Source organism: Candida parapsilosis, contig 005569, assembly GCF_000182765.1.
Source record: "Candida parapsilosis strain CDC317 annotated contig 005569".
NCBI classification, from domain to species: Eukaryota; Fungi; Ascomycota; class Pichiomycetes; order Serinales; family Debaryomycetaceae; genus Lodderomyces; species Lodderomyces parapsilosis.
Window position 1 is genome coordinate 1,523,882 of NW_023503278.1, and position 18,674 is coordinate 1,542,555.

At 37.5% G+C, this 18,674-nt stretch overlaps 8 protein-coding genes across 8 annotated transcripts; 4 read left to right on the plus strand and 4 right to left on the minus strand. All coding sequences in view use genetic code 12, as the record gives it.

Moving 5' to 3' along the window:
• Positions 1–329: 329 nt before the first annotated feature.
• Positions 330–2,429, plus strand: CPAR2_107210 (RNA-binding RNA processing protein; the record flags this gene model as incomplete). Its single annotated transcript, XM_036806984.1, has 1 exon — positions 330–2,429. The coding sequence occupies one exon, from the start codon at positions 330–332 to the stop codon at positions 2,427–2,429; it is 2,100 nt and encodes a 699-aa protein (XP_036663866.1).
• A 30-nt stretch (positions 2,430–2,459) lies between these two features.
• CPAR2_107220 (aspartate--tRNA ligase) lies at positions 2,460–4,469 on the minus strand (the record flags this gene model as incomplete). The annotated part of the gene is made up of 1 exon (XM_036806985.1): positions 2,460–4,469. One exon carries the CDS (start codon positions 4,467–4,469, stop codon positions 2,460–2,462), a length of 2,010 nt encoding a protein of 669 aa, XP_036663867.1.
• Positions 4,470–6,302: 1,833 nt separating this feature from the next.
• On the plus strand, positions 6,303–7,865 carry CPAR2_107230 (uncharacterized protein; the record flags this gene model as incomplete). The annotated part of the gene is made up of 1 exon (XM_036806986.1): positions 6,303–7,865. One exon carries the CDS (start codon positions 6,303–6,305, stop codon positions 7,863–7,865), a length of 1,563 nt encoding a protein of 520 aa, XP_036663868.1.
• Positions 7,866–8,535: 670 nt separating this feature from the next.
• On the plus strand, positions 8,536–9,942 carry KTR4 (putative mannosyltransferase; the record flags this gene model as incomplete). Its single annotated transcript, XM_036806987.1, has 1 exon — positions 8,536–9,942. One exon carries the CDS (start codon positions 8,536–8,538, stop codon positions 9,940–9,942), a length of 1,407 nt encoding a protein of 468 aa, XP_036663869.1.
• A 64-nt stretch (positions 9,943–10,006) lies between these two features.
• On the minus strand, positions 10,007–10,867 carry CPAR2_107250 (uncharacterized protein; the record flags this gene model as incomplete). Its single annotated transcript, XM_036806988.1, has 1 exon — positions 10,007–10,867. One exon carries the CDS (start codon positions 10,865–10,867, stop codon positions 10,007–10,009), a length of 861 nt encoding a protein of 286 aa, XP_036663870.1.
• Positions 10,868–11,163: 296 nt separating this feature from the next.
• RPP1 (RNA-binding RNA processing protein) lies at positions 11,164–12,078 on the plus strand (the record flags this gene model as incomplete). Its single annotated transcript, XM_036806989.1, has 1 exon — positions 11,164–12,078. One exon carries the CDS (start codon positions 11,164–11,166, stop codon positions 12,076–12,078), a length of 915 nt encoding a protein of 304 aa, XP_036663871.1.
• A 92-nt stretch (positions 12,079–12,170) lies between these two features.
• ELA1 (elongin A) lies at positions 12,171–13,169 on the minus strand (the record flags this gene model as incomplete). Its single annotated transcript, XM_036806992.1, has 1 exon — positions 12,171–13,169. One exon carries the CDS (start codon positions 13,167–13,169, stop codon positions 12,171–12,173), a length of 999 nt encoding a protein of 332 aa, XP_036663872.1.
• Positions 13,170–14,066: 897 nt separating this feature from the next.
• PHO87 (SPX domain-containing inorganic phosphate transporter) lies at positions 14,067–16,970 on the minus strand (the record flags this gene model as incomplete). The annotated part of the gene is made up of 1 exon (XM_036806993.1): positions 14,067–16,970. One exon carries the CDS (start codon positions 16,968–16,970, stop codon positions 14,067–14,069), a length of 2,904 nt encoding a protein of 967 aa, XP_036663873.1.
• Between the last annotated feature and the right edge of the window lie 1,704 nt (positions 16,971–18,674).

Below are 18,674 nucleotides of genomic sequence, written 5' to 3' on the forward strand. Positions count from 1 at the left end.
GTTGCCCTTTTTTTGTTGAAGTCAAACCGAATCTCAATTCTATTTATTATATTTTTTCAATTGAGAGTCTTGCAATGACGCTTAATTTAGTTAGTTTTTACATGTTCAAAGGACTTCATATATCCAATAAAATGGTTTTCAAAAGTTTGAATTCGTAGATCGTCTTCATAAAATGTTGTTTCTCAATATTGAGATTGCCAATGCACAGTTGCGAAAAAAATTGTTCCTGTATATAAAGACAAGTACTCTTTGTGTGCGTAACTTCAATATTTTTCCAGCGAAGATCATCTCAAGATGAAGATACTTCTACAAACCAACAGTATCTAAAGATGGGAAGTACCAAATCTAGAGGAAGAAGGGCAGAGAAGAAGGCACAAAAACTTGTCGACACAGACTTTTCTGAGCACAAGGATGTGGCCCAGTCTCAGCCGCATGAGGATATACCCAATACTTTCTTCGGCCTTGTTGATGCCAGTGAGATTGATTACTTCAAACAAGCGGAATCTACATTGAACATCAACGCTTTCGAAAGTGATGAGGATAGAGAAGGATTTATAAACTCGGTATTGGAAGAAGCGCAAGGAAAGGAGTTGAAATTGGTCACCAATCAAATATGCTCAAAATTAATGGAAAGACTTGTGTTGTTTGCCAATACGCAACAATTGAAGTCCATTTTTGAAAACTTTTCCAATCATTTTGTATCCTTGGCATTTCATAAGTATGCCTCACACGTATTGGAGACATTGCTTGTAAGAGCAGCTGCTTTGATTGAGAAAGAAATTTTGCAAACTGATGAAATAAAGTATGAGGAGGAAGATGGGGTAGTCATTGCAGATCGCAATGACTCTAAAACTGTCGAGGAGCTATTCATTGCTATGGTAAATGAGTTTAAACTGTACTTGTTGACAATGGTTGATCATCAGTATGCCTCACATGTTTTGAGACTTTTGATTTTGATTCTCGCGGGGAAAGAATTACCATCTACAACCGTATCAAACTCTGTTTTAAGATCCAAAAAGTCAAAGATTGCAAGAAAGATGATTGAAATCAAGGATAACGAAGATTTCAATAGAGCTTTTCAAACACCACTGTCATTTAAAGACGAGCTTCGTGATTATTTTCAAGACTTGACCAAGGATTTAGACACGAAAAAGGCGCGAGAATTGAGCATACATAAAATTGCATCTCCAGTGATGCAACTTGTGATTCAGTTGGAAGGGCTTGTTGACCGCGAACGTACAATGTGGCACTTAATCTTTGCCAAACAAAGTGACGAAAAGGATTCTGATGAGGAGGCATTCGTCGAGTATTTGCTATCCGATCCAGTAGGATCCCACTTTTTTGAAGCCATCATAAAAAGCGATGGCTCAAGACCGCAATATATTGAAAGACTCTACAGGCTATACATGAAAGAAAGAGTTTTGAGGTTAGCTAGGAGGTCAACAACAGGTGTTTACATAATACAAGCATTATTATTCAAGTTGAAACCAGTTGAAATTGAGTTTATTTTGGATCAAATCATTCCAGAACTTTCCAATTTGATTTCCATAGCTGACAATCAAAATTTGGATTTAGCTCAAAAGGTTATTGATGCGTCAATTCTGAGAGGAAATTACTTGAGAGATGAAATCATTTCCCAATTGTTTATCAAGTTTGCTCCAAACTATGATTATTCAACCCCACAAACGGACACTTCTACTGAGTTTATAGAAAACGTGCTACAGTTGACGGGGTCGACATTAGGAAACACAAGGGGCGACTGGCCAACCGCTGAAGAGAGAAAACGAGCATTATTTTTGGAGAAATTAATGGAACTTGACAATAGATTCGTCATTTGCACCTGGTTGAATTTCATTGCCTTGCCTGTAGAAAAGTTTGTGCAAATGTGTTTCCATGGTGTCTTTTCGCACGTTGTTGAGAACTCATTGGTGGTTGATAAAGAGGAATCAAAACCCGTTCAGATTCTTCGAAAAAGGTATCTCAATATATTTCAAAACAAGATAGTCGAATTGTCCTGCAATTCGTATGGATCGCACATAGTTGATAAGTTATGGGACTTTACAGTTTTATTGCCCATGTATAAAGATCGCATTGCGTCCGAGCTCATGAACGATTCGCACAAGGTGAAGGAAAGTCAATATGGTAAATTGGTTTGGAAAAATTGGTCAATGGAACTTTTTGTGAGAAAAAAGTATGATTGGAAACAGTTAGTCAAGGAGCAAGAACATGAATTTCTTGGAGGTGAAGAAAATCAGTCAACAAGAGCCAAAAAACCAATTGAATTGAAGTTGGAGAGATTGGCAGAAGAAAAGAGAATACAAGCTGAAAAAGCAGAAAAAGCCCAAAGTGGCTATAATAAACGTAAGTTGGATGAATTGACTGGTGCAACCGAGAAGAAGCAAAAATTACGAGGAAGAAGACGGGAATAACCGTTTGATTTGTACTTACAATGTATCTATTTACAGAACTTTAGTAGTAATGAAATACTCATTCAATACTTTTTCATCTACAGCAGTAGGACTCTCAACAACACGATCGGATCCGGATTGATTTTTTGGGAATGCAATCACATCCTTTATACTTGAAGTACCGACTACCATAGCACATAATCTATCGAATCCCAAAGCCAAACCAGCATGCGGTGGACATCCCATACTTAAAGCTTTCAACAAATGCCCAAATAACGATTGATAGTTATTGACTTTTAAAACATCTTCGAAAATGTATTGTTGCAATACCGAATCATGGATTCTTCTTGATCCACCACCAACTTCAACACCATTAATTACCAAATCGTAATGCTCACCTCGTACTTTCAAAGGCTCTGTCTCCAACAAGTCATAATCATCCGATTTGCACATCGTGAATGGATGATGCGTTGACTCTAGCTTGCTCCTGTCGTATTTGGGATATGGCACATTGATATCATCAGAAGTTTCTGCTGGGTTGAACAACGGAAAGTCAACGACCCATGAGCCAACAATTGTTTTATCGAAATCGTAAGTATCAATCAAACCGTTTTCGCTTCTAATTGGTCGTTGCCATTTTCCTGAAAATTCAGCTATGGCCAATTGTCTAAATTTTCCCAATGGAGTTGGATTTTCATAAGGAAGATGAGCCCTATTTGAAACTGCCAAGATATCGCCTGGTTGTAAGTTGAGAGTTTTTCGTAATTTTTCTTTATCCACCTTATCGTTCCATTTCATAAAACCTTTTTGTAAAAGCAATTCACACCAACTTTGGGCATCATCTTCAGATTTGATCATAAATATATACGGCCTTCTTCGCGAATAATTCAACTCACTCGTGAGCGACTTTGGCGGTTTTGAGGTTTTGATAGTGGGGTCAAAAGCACTTTTCAAAACACACGTTTCAACAACAGGAAAATCAAGATTCTCGATTGAAACAAAATACTCTTCGAGGCTAATGAAGGAGAGATTGGACCTTAAATCTGGTTTGTCAATACCATATTTTTGCAAAGCTGTCAAATAATTCAATTTTGACAATTGTACCCCCTCGATCCCAGCATTGATTCTGATCAACTCATCACTCCCATTTAAGGTGTATACATTGGTTTGCTTAACTTTCTCCCAAATACTCAAGACAACATCTTCAACAACCTTCATAACCTGGTCAGAGCTATTTACGAAACTCATTTCCAAATCTATTTGAGTAAATTCAGGTTGTCTATCTGATCTTAAATCCTCATCCCTAAAGCATTTTGCAATCTGAAAGTACTTTGTAAAACCAGAACTCATCAAAATCTGTTTATATTGTTGAGGAGACTGAGGTAATGCATAAAATTGGTTGGGTTGTCTTGTAGGGACTACGAATTCTCGTGCCCCTTCTGGAGTTGATTTGAATAATAATGGTGTTTCAATTTCAACAAAGTCATGATCATCCACAAGTACCTTCCGAACCGACTGAGCAATTTTACTCCTCACTCGTAAAGCATTTTGATAGAATGCAGTGCGTAATTGCAAGTATCTAAATTGAGGAGGCAAGTCTTCTGGTCTAGTTTGCTTAAGCTTTTCGAGTCTTGGCGCGTCTATATTTGACAGATTCAAAACCTGAATATCCTCCAAAACCAATTCCCAGCTTTTTGATTCTCCTTCTTTCGATTGCTTTGGTTGTACATATCCAGTTATACTGACAGACTCTTCAACAGTGAGGCTTTTCATTGTGTCCATGATCTTGTCCTTAGTTGAATCATTAGCGATGAATTGAACAGTTTCGCCATTACAGTCACGTAAGAATCCAAAACTTAAAGTAGGCCGTATCCTAGCCTTTCGGTGTATATGTCCATTGAGTGTAACTTTCTGCTTCTTGTTTATGAAATCATTGATATTGTCAGTAACAGACTTTATGCTATTTGTAGCCAATGGAAAATTGAATTTTGCTAGTGTTGATACCTTTTCTGGAAGGTGTGAGTAATATCGTCGACTCGCTTTAGCAAACACCAGAAGCATCTTATATTGGGTGAACTATGAAGATTACTCTTAATGCTGGAAAACTTGGGAAATTTTTTTTTTTACGACAATATCCATGAGCCGCACACATGCATACAATGATTTGAGAAAGCAGGAATCAATGGTTACCCTGGTACAAAAGCAGCAATGATGATGAAGCCCTTTCTTGATAAGAACTGTAAGTAAATGTTGAGGGGTAGACCACCACCGTAAGCTGGTACTGATGTTTCGTTCCGCCGTTGGTTAGTAGGTTCCCAGCAAACGTGCACCAATTATCGATATCTCGATACTTTCGACGCTTACCATCTCAAACTTTGCCACAAAGAGCTCAACCAATTGAAAAAAGAATGATCAAGCTCTTCGATTTTTGCTCTCGTCGGTGTACGTACGACTTGAGTTGAGTATATCCTTGAAATGGCAGTGTGAATATTGTGTCATTGAATCCGTTTTGTGTTATTTTAAAAGATCGTGAAGTAACATACGATAATTCACAAAATTTGTCGTACAACTTCTAGAGGTAGCTATGTACAATTAATGGGGACTATTCAGTTGGGGTACTTTGCCTGGGGCTTTATTTATAAACCCTTTTTCAATCAATTAATTGTCATACTTTAGGCTAGTTTTGGCTACTTCACAATCCTAACCACCTTTTGCGATTTTCAAGGCAGAATCTGCAGTGTAACAGTTGCTGATCCGAAAAACAACAAAGCTTCGAGTGATTGATTCTTTAAGAATATCCCGATTTTTGTTGCAGAAACCAACTTACTTGTTAGTTCAATTCCTTCGAAGTCAATGCTTTCTGAAAATCTCGTCAGCTATGTGTTTCCTAGACATGGGACTATCCAGATCTCAATCGAAGGAGTCAAAACAGAGGGAAGTGGATAATCTAATCTAGAGAATGGCCCCTAGAAATAGACACCAATGCCCGCTTTTCTTTTTCTTGTATACTTCTCTTGGCGTAACTTTAGGTGGTGTCTGGATTTGATTCACCACAAACCTTAAGGATATTTTTTAAAAAACATTGAACAGATGTTCATTTACAAAGTTAAACGAATTCGTGTTTTGGTGAAGAGATGTGACCTGATAACAATCTCCCCAAGTTGTGGGGTAAGTTCGTAAACAGTTTGAGCTTTTTTATTCAGCTGCAATCAATTGTGATGGCCGATGCAAATGGAACAAGCTCTTCTCAAGTTGAGGTCGAGGCACTCTGTTAGTCCACTACTAAGATAAGTCACTAAAAAGATTCGATGTGAAAAGTTTCGTGATTTCGAGGAGGAGATAGGATGGGTGAGTGATTGAATTGACAAGCTTTAATCGGAAATTGATTGCAAAGTGGTGTTTGTGTAATGTAACTAAAAAAAATTCTAAAATGATTGTGTTAGCCGTACCGAAAGAAGAGATAATACTAGGTTTCTAATACACAAGGTTCGTGATTGCATTGATATGTACGACTTTGATGATAACCACAATTTTTTCAAATAAAATAACCGCGTTTCAAAATATTGAATTAAAGTTTCTTATATTGCACGAATCTTTACACGTAAAGCTTAGAAATCAGGTAACGCTTACCACTGTTTTTGGAAAACGACCTCCGTAATGTTACCTCCTCCTGGGCCTTGAGTCATTCCCGGAAAAAGCTTTTCAAGAACTAGACTTGCTTTTGTCTGATAGAAAAATTATTAAATAGTGGATTCCGAACCATGTGAAAGTACAACCATTTTTTGCAAACCTAATATGAGATTTGGGTACTAGCTATATAAGCTATCGGTTTTCCAAATAGCCAATAATTCATTTGGAAACACAGTATATAGCACTTGTATTTCACCAACTACAATGACAACACCGCTTCGTCCGATTACCTCAGAGACTCCTGATCAACACAATAAACACATAGTCAAACCTCCTGCATTCACTTCGAAAGATATCAAAGAATACACCAAAACAAGATTTACTTCGTTATGGGTGGGTAGAAAAGAGTTGAGCAAATACCCATGGTATGAAATTTGCAACCCATTCCACCCTTTAATTGCATTGAACGCTCATCAATGGAATTTCTTCTTTTTAGGGTTCTGGGGATGGACATGGGATGCATTTGATTTCTTTATCACGAGTTTGAATGTGACAAATATTGCCAATGATTTACAAGTTTCTACAAAAGATGTGACATGGGGGATTACCTTAGTATTGATGTTTAGAACTGTGGGTGCAGCCATATTTGGAGCAATTGGTGATAATTTTGGTATGAAATGGCCCTATATTCTCAACATGGTGTTGCTTATGCTGATCCAAATAGGGACTGGGTTTGTAACCACATATTCTCAATTTCTTGGAGTAAGAGCATTGTTTGGTATTGCTATGGGAGGTATTTATGGAAATTGTTCAGCAGAAGCTTTGGGGGATGCACCTAGAAAAGCAAGAGGGATTCTTTCAGGAATTTTCCAATCTGGATGGCCCTCAGGGTATTTGTTGGCTGTTGTTTTCCAAAGAGCGTTTGAAATGACTGAGAAAACATGGCAGAATATGTTTTTCTTCTCAGCAGGAGTACCAGTGATTTTCATTACATGGAGGTTCTTTAATCCTGAAACATTTGTTTATCAACGTCAAAGAGCAAGATTTAGGGAAGGCGCCATTCAAAAGGAATCCAAAATTGCAGAATTTAGACATCAAGCACTGAAAGCTTTAAGAACTTATTGGATGATTATTATATATATGGTATTGTTGATGTCAGGGTTCAACTTTTCATCTCATGGATCCCAAGATTTGTATCCCACAATGTTGACTAGCGAGTACCATTATGGTCCTAACAGAGCAACAGTGGTTAATGTTTGTGCCAATTTGGGTGGAATATTTGGTGGTATAATCATTTCTCATCTTTCAACATATTTTGGACGACGTACACTTATGATTTGTGCTAATACCTTTGGTGGTGCATTCCTCTACTTGTGGGCATTTAAACCCACATGGATTACTGCTTTCCTTATGCAATTTGGTACTCAAGGTGCTTGGTCAGTGGTACCTATTCATTTGAATGAATTGGCACCTCCTCAATTTAGATCATTCGTTGTGGGAGTTTCATACCAATTGGGTAATTTAATTAGTTCAGCTAGTGCCACTATTGAAGCTACAATGAATGAAACGTTGCATGATTTGGGTAAGACAATGGCTATATTTGAGGGGGCTGTATTGTGTTATTTGATTCCTATTTTATTTATTGGCCCTGAACATAAGGGTGCAGAATTAGGAGTTGAAAGGGATGATAGGATGAGTGTTCATGGTGGCGATGATGATGATGATGACGTGGAAGATAACAGTTATGGAGAACACGATAAGAAGGATTCAGAATTCGAGAAAGTACCAGAGGTTGTTGAAGTTGCAAAAGACGGAGGAAAAGTATGATTAGAGGGTTTAATATGTAGCTTTATGTAGGGCCCATTGTGTCGACAAAATAAACTAAAATATTTCTTGGCTGCAAATTGTCATTTAGATGTCACACGATGAAAACGCAAAGGATAGCTTTGGAAAGGATCACAAAAATGAATCATCTGTCTAGAAACTATTGTAAGTAGCGAAGTCTTGTGGTGTATGGATCGTTATATATCATTTTTGTTCAAAAATACACACATCCTGAAACAAGACAAGGCTTAGCAGGGTAACAATTGGAAGCTCAAAAATCATGTTATACAACCATAAACACATAAGCTACACAGCCTGTCCATCAAGCTAAAATTAGTCCAGCTTGGGCATTACACGAAATCATTGAAGTCGGTGGATACTGAAGCTAAAGTGGAAGAAAATGCCCTTAAATTAGCCACAATTACACGTCTTTGAACATTGATAATAAAAATAATTTTGGTGCCTGACTGACTGACTGACCTTTATTTTTTTCTTTTAACTGGGGTACTGCATACAAACATATTAAACTTCACACTGTGTATTGTCATCAGTATAAATATAGATTCATTAAAAAACATAGTGGAGATACACAGGAATAACGATATTCTCATTTACCAACCACCATAACTGATATACTGTTTGTCATCGAGTCACGATTTATACCCTTGTAGTCATGCCCATACTCAGGAAAAGAAAGTTGCTATATATATTTTTAACTGCTATAGCGTTATTTTTACTATTGATTCAATCAAAATTATTCAATCATGAACAACTATCTAAAAACGATTGGTCACTCACATCATTTGGTGACAAGTTCGACTTCTCGTACTTACCGAACCTCAGTGATAGTTTGAAAAATACGTATAATCGGTGGAACTTGAAATCTTCAAACACAGAGCCATTACAAGCGTCAATAATCGAACCAAACAATGTACAATTCAACTTTGTCAATAACGCCAACAATAGGGGGACAAGGGAAGAAATTATCGAACGAAATGCTAAAAAATATACTGAACTAATGAATACTGAAGTCGGCAAACCTCAAGATGCATCATTGGTTCCACCACCTGAAGATAAACAAGCTTATACCCGAGCAAATGCCACCATAATTGCATTAGTTAGAAATTCAGAATTGACAAAGATCGGACAAAGTATAAGGAGATTCCAAAAACTGTTTAATGGTAAATTCAATTACCCATACACCTTCATAAATGATGAACCATTCACTGATCGCTTCAAACAAAAGATTAAAAAGTATACTGAAAATGCTCCAGTTGAGTTTGTCACTATTAAGTCGGAAGCTTGGAAAAAACCTAGTTCAATAGATGAGGAGAAAGAAGCTAAGGCCATGCAAGTAATGTATGATCATAACATTGCCTATGCCAAGAAGGGCTCTTACCATAACATGTGTCGTTTTTACCTGGGTCAGTTTTACAATGTACCTGAATTGCAAAAATATAAATACTATTGGAGAATTGAGCCACAAGTTCACTTTTATACTGATGTTACATATGATGTTTTCAAATATATGGAAACAACGGGCAAGATTTATGGTTTTACAGTCAGCTTGTACGATATTGAGGAATCGATAAAGACGCTATGGCCGGAAACATTGAAATTCTTAAACATGGGAGACAATTACAAATACGTGAATAAAAATGGCAGTTTCCAATGGCTAGTGGAAAACTTACAAAACCCACACAAGAACAAAATTGCTGGTGGCTATTCAACGTGCCATTACTGGTCCAATTTTGAAATAGGTGATATGGATTTCTTTAGAGGTGAAGCATACAATAATTGGTTCAAATATTTAGACTCAACTGGTGGATTCTATTATGAGCGATGGGGTGATGCACCAGTTCATTCAATTGGGGTTAGTTTATTTGCCGATAAATCCAAAATTCATTGGTTTAGAGATTTGGGGTATAATCATGATCCCTACTACAACTGTGCCAATACTCCATTCACTTCACATTGTGTTGTGGGTAAATTTAGTCGATATGAACATTTGAATGATCAAAACTGTCTCATGAATTGGTTGGAATATGATAAAATCAAAGATGTTTATAAGAGAACCTAGTTCAAAAAGAAAAAAATAAAGGAAAGCATAGGTTTAGTATTAAACTACTGTGAAACTACTTATTCTATATTATTCCTCTCACCAAGTATATCACATCGCCATTTTTCAATATACTTGACTTGTCCGAATTTCTCACCAAGCTAGGTTCATTCTTGGCTTCATCAATTTTGAAAATGTTTAATCGTTCCTCGGCTCTAGTAGTCAGATTGTTTATATTGGGGATGCGTGATTTCTCAGCAATTGAGTCCAATGATTTACCAATGACCCAATTCTTGGATACAAACACTGGTTTCTTGTCTTGCTCGATATTCATTGACGTATTTGGATCTTTGACATAGACACACCAAATGTATATTCTGTCAGCTAATGCTATCTTAGCATCGCCCTGAGCATTCTTTTTCAATTTTGCCATATCAGCATACTTATTAGAGATAACTGATGTGGTGGATGATTTCTTACCAAAGAGCTTCGAAATAGACGATCCTCCTCCGGCTGAATTCGTTTTATCCTTTTGTATATTGAGAAATCTTTGAAACTTCTTGAAAGCATTGGTGCCAGCCACATCTCCAACTCTAAATTGTGTTTCCTTTATAGTTGTCGGCTCGGGACTCTTTAACCTGGCATCTATCAATTTCCTGTCGGCATCTCTATCAGGAAACAATGATTTAGAGGATATAGTTGACGTAGATGACAAAGTACCATCGTGTGTTGGCGCCTGATTATAAAACTTATCCTTGCGTGGACAATGATGTTGTTCTAAAGTTCGATGATTGGAACAATACGTTTTTTTGCAAAACTCACATATGAAAGGTAGAAAATCTAGTTGGTTGCAATAGGAACAGTTTTTACCGATGTCCATTATGCCTTGGTCTTCCTTCGGCGGCGCTTGTTGTTTATCAATGAATAAGTTAGCTACTGATGACATGATCAAAAGATAGTGTGTGTGTGTAGATAAGCTGAAAGGTGTACGCGTAATGCAACGAATGAGAGACACTTGTCTTCCTTTATATACTTTGCAGTTTTCTTGTGTGTATTAATAAGTCGGTGGCAAAAAATGATGGCTGATGCTCTGTAATGGGGTGGCGGGCGGATATAGATCTGAATGACAATGCAAGGAAAATGGTAGCACTCTTCTCTTTCCTCTTTCTACATCGATCATCGCACAGAAACAAAGCACCTTCAAGGAAGACAATATTGTGTTTCACGCAGGAGCGAGTTGCAATGTCCTATGACCTTAACATACCATGGCCTTGTAACAACTATAACACAACACCCAATGCACAACAATGGACAGATTTGAAAAACACAATTATAACCAATTTACAATTAGGTGTTACTCATCAAGCCATCAACTTTTCCATTGACGAATCAATCAAGATTCCGTTCAATACACCTGATAAAATCAACCCTATATCAGTAACATCCATTCTTGATGAATTAAAACCGAAATTTCCCACGTTGAAATTATTCACACGTGTCACACTCATTGTCACTGATTCTTCCAAACTACAAGGTGTTGCTAAATTACAAAATCATTTTGATTTATTTGCCATTCAACCAACCACTGAAAAGGCTTTACAGTTGACGATACTAAACATTGAGTGTGATTTGATCAGCTTGAACTTGGCTAATAGGCTACCGTTTTTCTTAAAATTTAAAGCCATTGGAACTGGTGTGGCTAAAGGAATCAAATTTGAAATCAACTATAGTCAATTAATAACGGGTTCTCTGGGGTATTCATCCGACGTGAGTGTCAATTTAATCAAAAAAAATTGGTTTAATAATGTACTACAACTAATAAGAAGCTCACGATCTAGAGGATTGGTTGTTTCCAGTGGTGCCCAGAACCCACTTCAGGTGCGTAATGCTAATGATATTTTGATATTGTTAAAGACACTAGGATTAGATTCGAGTAAGGCCAGGAGTTGTATACTGTTGAACCCAGAAAAAGCTTTACTTAGTGCCAGATTGAGAATCAAGTCGTACAAACAGGTGATTAGTATAGGCAATGAGAGTTTGATTGGTAACACGAATGAGGACCTTGATAAAAAACACAACGCTACAGGATACAAACGGAAATTCAGTGATACCATGACGGGACTGTTGTTGAAAAAATACAAAAGTGGTTACTCGTAAAACAAGGGGCTGCAAACAAGAAGATCAAGCTACAATATCATGCCTGATCGTTCTAAAGTTCATTATTCATTACACGAATATATGCCAAGATGTCAACTAAATATAGATGACTTGATCGGTTTGATCTTACTCAGTTCCTCTTTTGTAGCTTCTTTCCTCTTCTCTTGCACCTTCTTTTCCGATTTTCGAGTTGGTGACGCTCGTGATGGTGGTAGTGGACGTTTGTTTTGGAGGAATATCGATGGGGGTTGGTGTGGACGTTTTTTTCGTAAGGTGTCGGAAACTTCGCCCAGCAGCGATGGCGGAGACAGACACGGAGACGATTGTTTCCCCTTAATGGGCATGATCTTTGACGTTGAAGGTTTCGTTGTAGTAGGAGGCTGCTGTTTTGAATGATGACGATCAAAGAATGTAGTTCGTCTAATTGCTGTACCTAATCTTGGAGCACGGATACAAGGGGCACAATCTTTCGTTTTGAATGCATTATACGGATCGTATTGTCTCATTGCTGGGCTACCAAAAATAATTGATCGATTCTGAGACTCCCTCATGGCTTTACCTAAGATGGTGTTCTTTGCATATGGCAGTCGTTGTCTTCGATACGCATTCTGAAAAGGCAGTCGGCATCGTACAGAAGGATCCCTTTTTATTTCATCAACAGTGACAATCTTATTCTTATCCTTTTCTTTGTTCATTGACTGGTTCAATTGTCGTAACCTCTTGGCCGAATCCTTTCTAAACTCGTCTCGTTGCTTGACATATTTATAGTATAACGATTTATAGGGCATTTTTTCAAATTTCAACTTTGTCAATTCCAAAGGACCTAATTCTGCTGGCCGATCGGAAAAATCTTTCACAATGAGCTGTTTCCATAGCTCATCACTGTGTGGTGTTAACTGGGTCGACAATGTTTCAATTTGGTCCAACTGTTTTGCTGACATTAAACTTAAAATTGATGCAAGTAAATGGTACGGTGTGGTACCAACATCTTGAAGTTGTGATAGATGTCGTTTGATGCAAACTTGAGATAGATGTAGTAGTGTCGGTAGACCGCTTGGATGCTTATAGTATCTTGGTTTGCGAGAGTTCATGTTTGGGACGTTGTAGGGGACAAAGGGCAATTAATGTTCTTCAGCCTTAGGAGGCGTGCTGGAGATGGAAATAGAGAGCGCGCTACCTTGAGGTTCTACATCAAACACTTATTACAACTGCGAAATACTACAACGTCACTGCCACTAACTTTACCTCAAATTACATATACTTTAAAAAGTATACATGTTGAATATGCTGTGAATTCGTTGTAGAGAAAACGATGATACTTACAATATTACCTCTCGAAAAATGTAATACATGGTCCTTTAAAAAGCGGATGATGGTGCGTTCGCAAACCAAAAGTGTATCAATTATGCCAAATGAGGGGGCACGGAAAAGTCTGATAAATAATTTCAGTCGGTAACAAGGTTAGAGGAGATTCTCGTTCGAGATGAACTCAACTTACCCCCATCAGTTTCCTAGATTGATAATCAACATTAATAGCTTTGATCAGCAAGCGTAAAGAATCGACGGTATTTACCCCTCTGGCATTGATCCCCCCCTTAGGAGAAGCAAATCGGCCTGTATGACCTTGATTTCTGGCAATCCGGTCAGGACATAATAACCAAAATATCTAGCCAGACTGAAGCCAAGCCCATAGGTCTTAACGCTTTGAAAGCAGTAATTATGGAAAAGGCATAAATTTCGCATTTTTGATTTGTTTTTGTTGTCATGTGTGCACTACTATTACTACATAACATTTCGCTTGTTCTTGCACGTGCAGACACTTTTGACACTTGCATAAAAACAGACACTCCCAATAACTAATAGGCATGATGTTAAAACTCAAACACACCCCCTTCTACACACTGCAAGAGCTTGATAACCTAGTAAAACTTTTTAGAAACTTACAATATACACACATAACAACTTTACAAGAAAAAGCCCAAATTTTTTTAATAACCAATTGATGACATGACTCCATATCCAATGGTAATCACACACAAATATGCAATAATCGATGCTGGCACACCTCTTGAAATAAACTCATTAACAGTCAAGTAAGGTCTTCCCAATTCATCTCGCATACTAATTGCAGTCACATTGGGGAATCCTGAAGTTGGTAATGCCATTGCACAAGATGCAATTAATGCAGTACCCAAAATTAACAAATTTGGATGTGGTTTTGGTAAAGAGTCACCAACTTCTTTAACCAATGGAACGATAATCAATGCTGCAACTGTATGTGAAACGAATGTGGCAAACACAAGAACAATAATTCCAAAAATGAGCAAAATAACATAAGCACTATAATCCATAATACGTTTTTGCAATGCAATCGCGATTGTTGATAAAAGACCAGATGAACCAACTGCTTTACCCAACGCAATACCACCCATTGCCAAGACAATGATTGACCATGGATAATTGTTCAAGTCGTCAACTGTAAGTAATCCAGTGGCGAAAAACATGACATAGGCAAAACAAGTGACGATACCACTTGAGCCCCAATTGACTTGAATTTTTTCAATTACACACCACAAAAGGATTGTAACAATTGCAATCAAAAGGACAAAATATTGTTTAGTGGTTAGTTTTTCTCGAATTGGTGAAATTTTAGCCAACTTGAGAGTATTGATTTTGAACGTTGAAATAAGCAACAACCAAATGAAAAAAACAGCCACAATTGTGGTTGGTAAACTAACTTCAAGCATTTGCCAACCTGGGTTTGGTGTCATTTCTTGCAATGCAATGACATTCTGTGGTGAACTGATTGGAGACAGCATTCCACTACAATTTGAAGCAAATGCAATTCCCAAAATTAATGCTTTGGTGAATGGATGGTCTGAGGGAATAGTTTTGAGCATTGGCCGTACCAAACTCAATGCAATAACAGGAGCGGCAGTATTTGATAAAAAGATCGAAAGAACCATTGAGATGATCATATTGGCAAGGATGATGTTTCTTGGTTTAGTTCCAGCAGCTGCCAAGATCCAAGATGAAAGGATCTTGGCCAAATTGTATTTTGATAACGCAGCAGCAAGTGTGAACCCACCAAGCAATATCATGATGGTTGAATTCCACATGGTGCTGAGAATATACTGTGCAGCATCAGGAGACGTCATTGGCTCATCCGTACCAGACACTTTACAGATTTTACAAGTGACAACAAGCAATGGAACAAACATGGCGGTGGTATGCAACGGAATAGCTTCAGATGCCCACAACATGGCACAAGCAACAAGCACAGCTAAACTTCTTCCTTGTACGGGGTCATTGAAAGTCTTTACTGACATTAAAATGGCGAACACCACTGCTGTGATGATGATTTTCAAGATTTGACTAGTGAATAAAAATGCAGGTACTGAAACAATTTTGCCACTGAGATATCTTGGAAGTTCAATTTCCTTCATCTTCATCTTCATTAACGAGTTGGCGATATTACCTTCCTCACCAATCTTGCTACTTTGTACAGCATTTTCATCCAAGTCTAAGTTGTACGATTGTTTTTCCAACGATAATAAATCCTTCCACACAGTGTTTCTTTCGAAAACTATATGATCACGTAAGTGAGACCGTAATTCGTTCTTGATTGGTTCCAAATCATGCTTAGTAGAATAAGAGTATAATCTGCCCAATGAAAATGCATAGATCCGCACAACTTGATCAAGTTTGGTATCGATGGATTCAATAGTGTGTGGCTGAAAGACATATGAATGCAATTGCAAAAAGTATTGACAAAAATCTTGAGTTATTGCATACCCACAAACTTTGTCAAATTTTTTACAAATTTTGGCAAACCCAACACGATTTAATTCAATATATGACTTCAATTCGGATAATCGAATGTACATTGCCAAACACTGTTTCTTTTTGGTGACCGAATACTTGTGGTTTTCATTAAAATGAGCTTCACCGAGTAAGACTGAGTCGGTATTACTATTCTTATCATCATCATCCTCTTCTTCCTCATCATCAGAATCATCATGCACAACTTGTACAGTTACACTTTGCTTTTCCAAATCGGCGCCATAATGATCTGGGTCGTGGCTGTGATGCTGTTCTATACTATTGCTGTGATGATGTTTAATTTCTGGCTCAGATTCCAAAGCATTTTTGATACGAAGCTGTTCACTTTCACTATTCAATCGATCATACAGTTCAAAAATGTCCTTTTCAATACCCTTGTAAAAATCATTAATCTTGGTCAATTCAATCAACAACTGTTTGGTAAACACATGCAAGGGATCAAACTCTAGAGAGTTTGGATTAGCAAATGATTCGTTGGGGTCGTTAATGAAATGTGCAACAACATCATCATCTTTAGTAAAAGAGGATGCACCACCATTTGATAAACTGACAACTTCAGCGGAATATGAACGCACATCACCATTTTCACCCACCCCTTTTCCGTCTTTGTCATTCTGTTCAAATTCGATGTGATTCAACTCGATATCGCTGGCACTGCTACTGTTGGTACTATTTCGAAATGGTTTATTCTTTTTAAGTTTTTGCAACAAGTTGAGTTTCTTGGCTAACCTATTCTTCATTCCTTCATTTGAATTTATCTTGGCATCAGAATCGTCATTGTAACTTGAACCTTCCTCAATCGAGTCACTATTACTGCTACTACTGCTTCCACCACTACCTTTAGATGAAGGTGAGTAATTAGCCTCAAAGTTATCCACCAATTCAGTTACCGTGGTTGTTTCTTTACCAACAATATAACCTTGGTCTTGATTCCCATTATAAGCAATTTGGTCTTGTTGCAACTCATAAATGGTTTTCTTCAACGTTGAATACTTCAAATAGTACCATTCAGGTACAGCGTTGAATTTTAAAGAATGTGCAAACTTCATTCAAGATTTTCAAGCGAATGTAAGGAAAAAGGTTTTTGGATATGGTTTATTTTTGATGGTTGAAAAGCCCTATAGACGAAACGGAAAATTTTTCTTGGATGGCTAGAAAATATAAAGTGAACTGGGGGTTTGTTGTTCCTGCTATTTCAATTTAAAGTTATTTAGGAAAGCCAAACGGTATAAACAAGAGTTAAAAAAAAAAAAAAATAATGTATTATGAGATACTGCATTAAGTAATTCATCGTGTGACTGTTAAAACTCATATGCAGCAGAGACATGAAAAAAAAAAAAAGAAAAAAGAAATTCAATGTGTTTGTGTGATAATAGTAATTCGGCGTTCTTTTAGAAACAATATTGGAATAGGGTTAAAAAGTGAAACCGCTGGAGATGAAACGAGATGAAACGAGATGAAACGAGATGAGATAAAATGAGATGGGTTCAGAGGTGGAAGGAAAACAACGTAGTGGAGCAAAGAGGGTGCTTGAGATGAGCGGAACTAAGATCGTGTGGAAGCTTCATACAAAAGCACACATTCAATTGGACAGAAGTTGAAACGCCGATAAAAGGAGAAGACAAAGTGCTTCAAAATTATTTCCTCAATTGAAATTAGAGGTATACGTCCATAAATTGCCCATTTGAAAACTTTGCCTCTCTTTTTTTTATTATTTTTGCTTGGCAAAAACACTCCCCCTCCAACTCCGACTACACCCTTTTACCCATTGTAACTTTCTCGAGCAAAATTATGATGACTTTGTTTATGAACGGATGGTAAATTCACGAAGGAAATATATATTTTTGCCCAGTTCAGCTGCCACCAATTTTTGAACCCTACTACAGCAAATCATGACAGCTTCCCAGATTTAACCATTTTCGATTTTCTTGAGTGGCGTTTTCTCTCAACAATCTTGGCAATTGGTAAGTTTGACGTAAAAGTATTATCATACGTCAATATTATTTCTCCGTTGAGTGAGACTGCAACTTTACGTGCCCCTGACGATTTAAAGTTTTTTGATAGATTTTGTAATAACCCAACTAAAATTAGACAAAATCCGTATTAAGGCGAGCTCTAGTACAACCCAACTCCTTCATCTAAGGTCCCGCTTCCTTTTGTCAGCTCCAAAGTCCTCGACAAAAAAGCAAGTACAATACCTACGAACTTTGGGTCTGACATTGACGCGACGTCATATTACTCGTTTAGAAAAGTAGTCAGGAATGGATTTTCCACCTTATAAGCAGAACCTACCTCACAACTTTCAAAGCATATAAGCTGAACCAATCGCCCTTTTTGAACCCTTGGTGAACGATATTTTCGCGGAAATTTTCAATCAACTTTACCAGCTATGAAAGTGGAAACGCAATTTTACTTCTCATGGAGCCACAAAGGTGGCTTCTAGGGGCCAAGTTGCCACCTAATGCAAAATCGATACGCCTTTCCTTTGGTAATTGACAATCTCGTATATCTTAAAACCAATCGGTAGCGTCGGCATTAACAGAAATCAAAGGAGTTGACAATATCGTATATTTGATATTGTGATGTATACTACATGAACAAACCAAGTAGATCACTTGATCTCCGGACACTATGCCCTTAGGCTCAGTTGGGATGTGTTATTCTCCCTCCAATTATTTTCCCATTTCTGATAGTACAAATTCTCGTGATCATTCGCCAACTTTGTGACTAAGAAAAAGAAAAAATAAATTGTG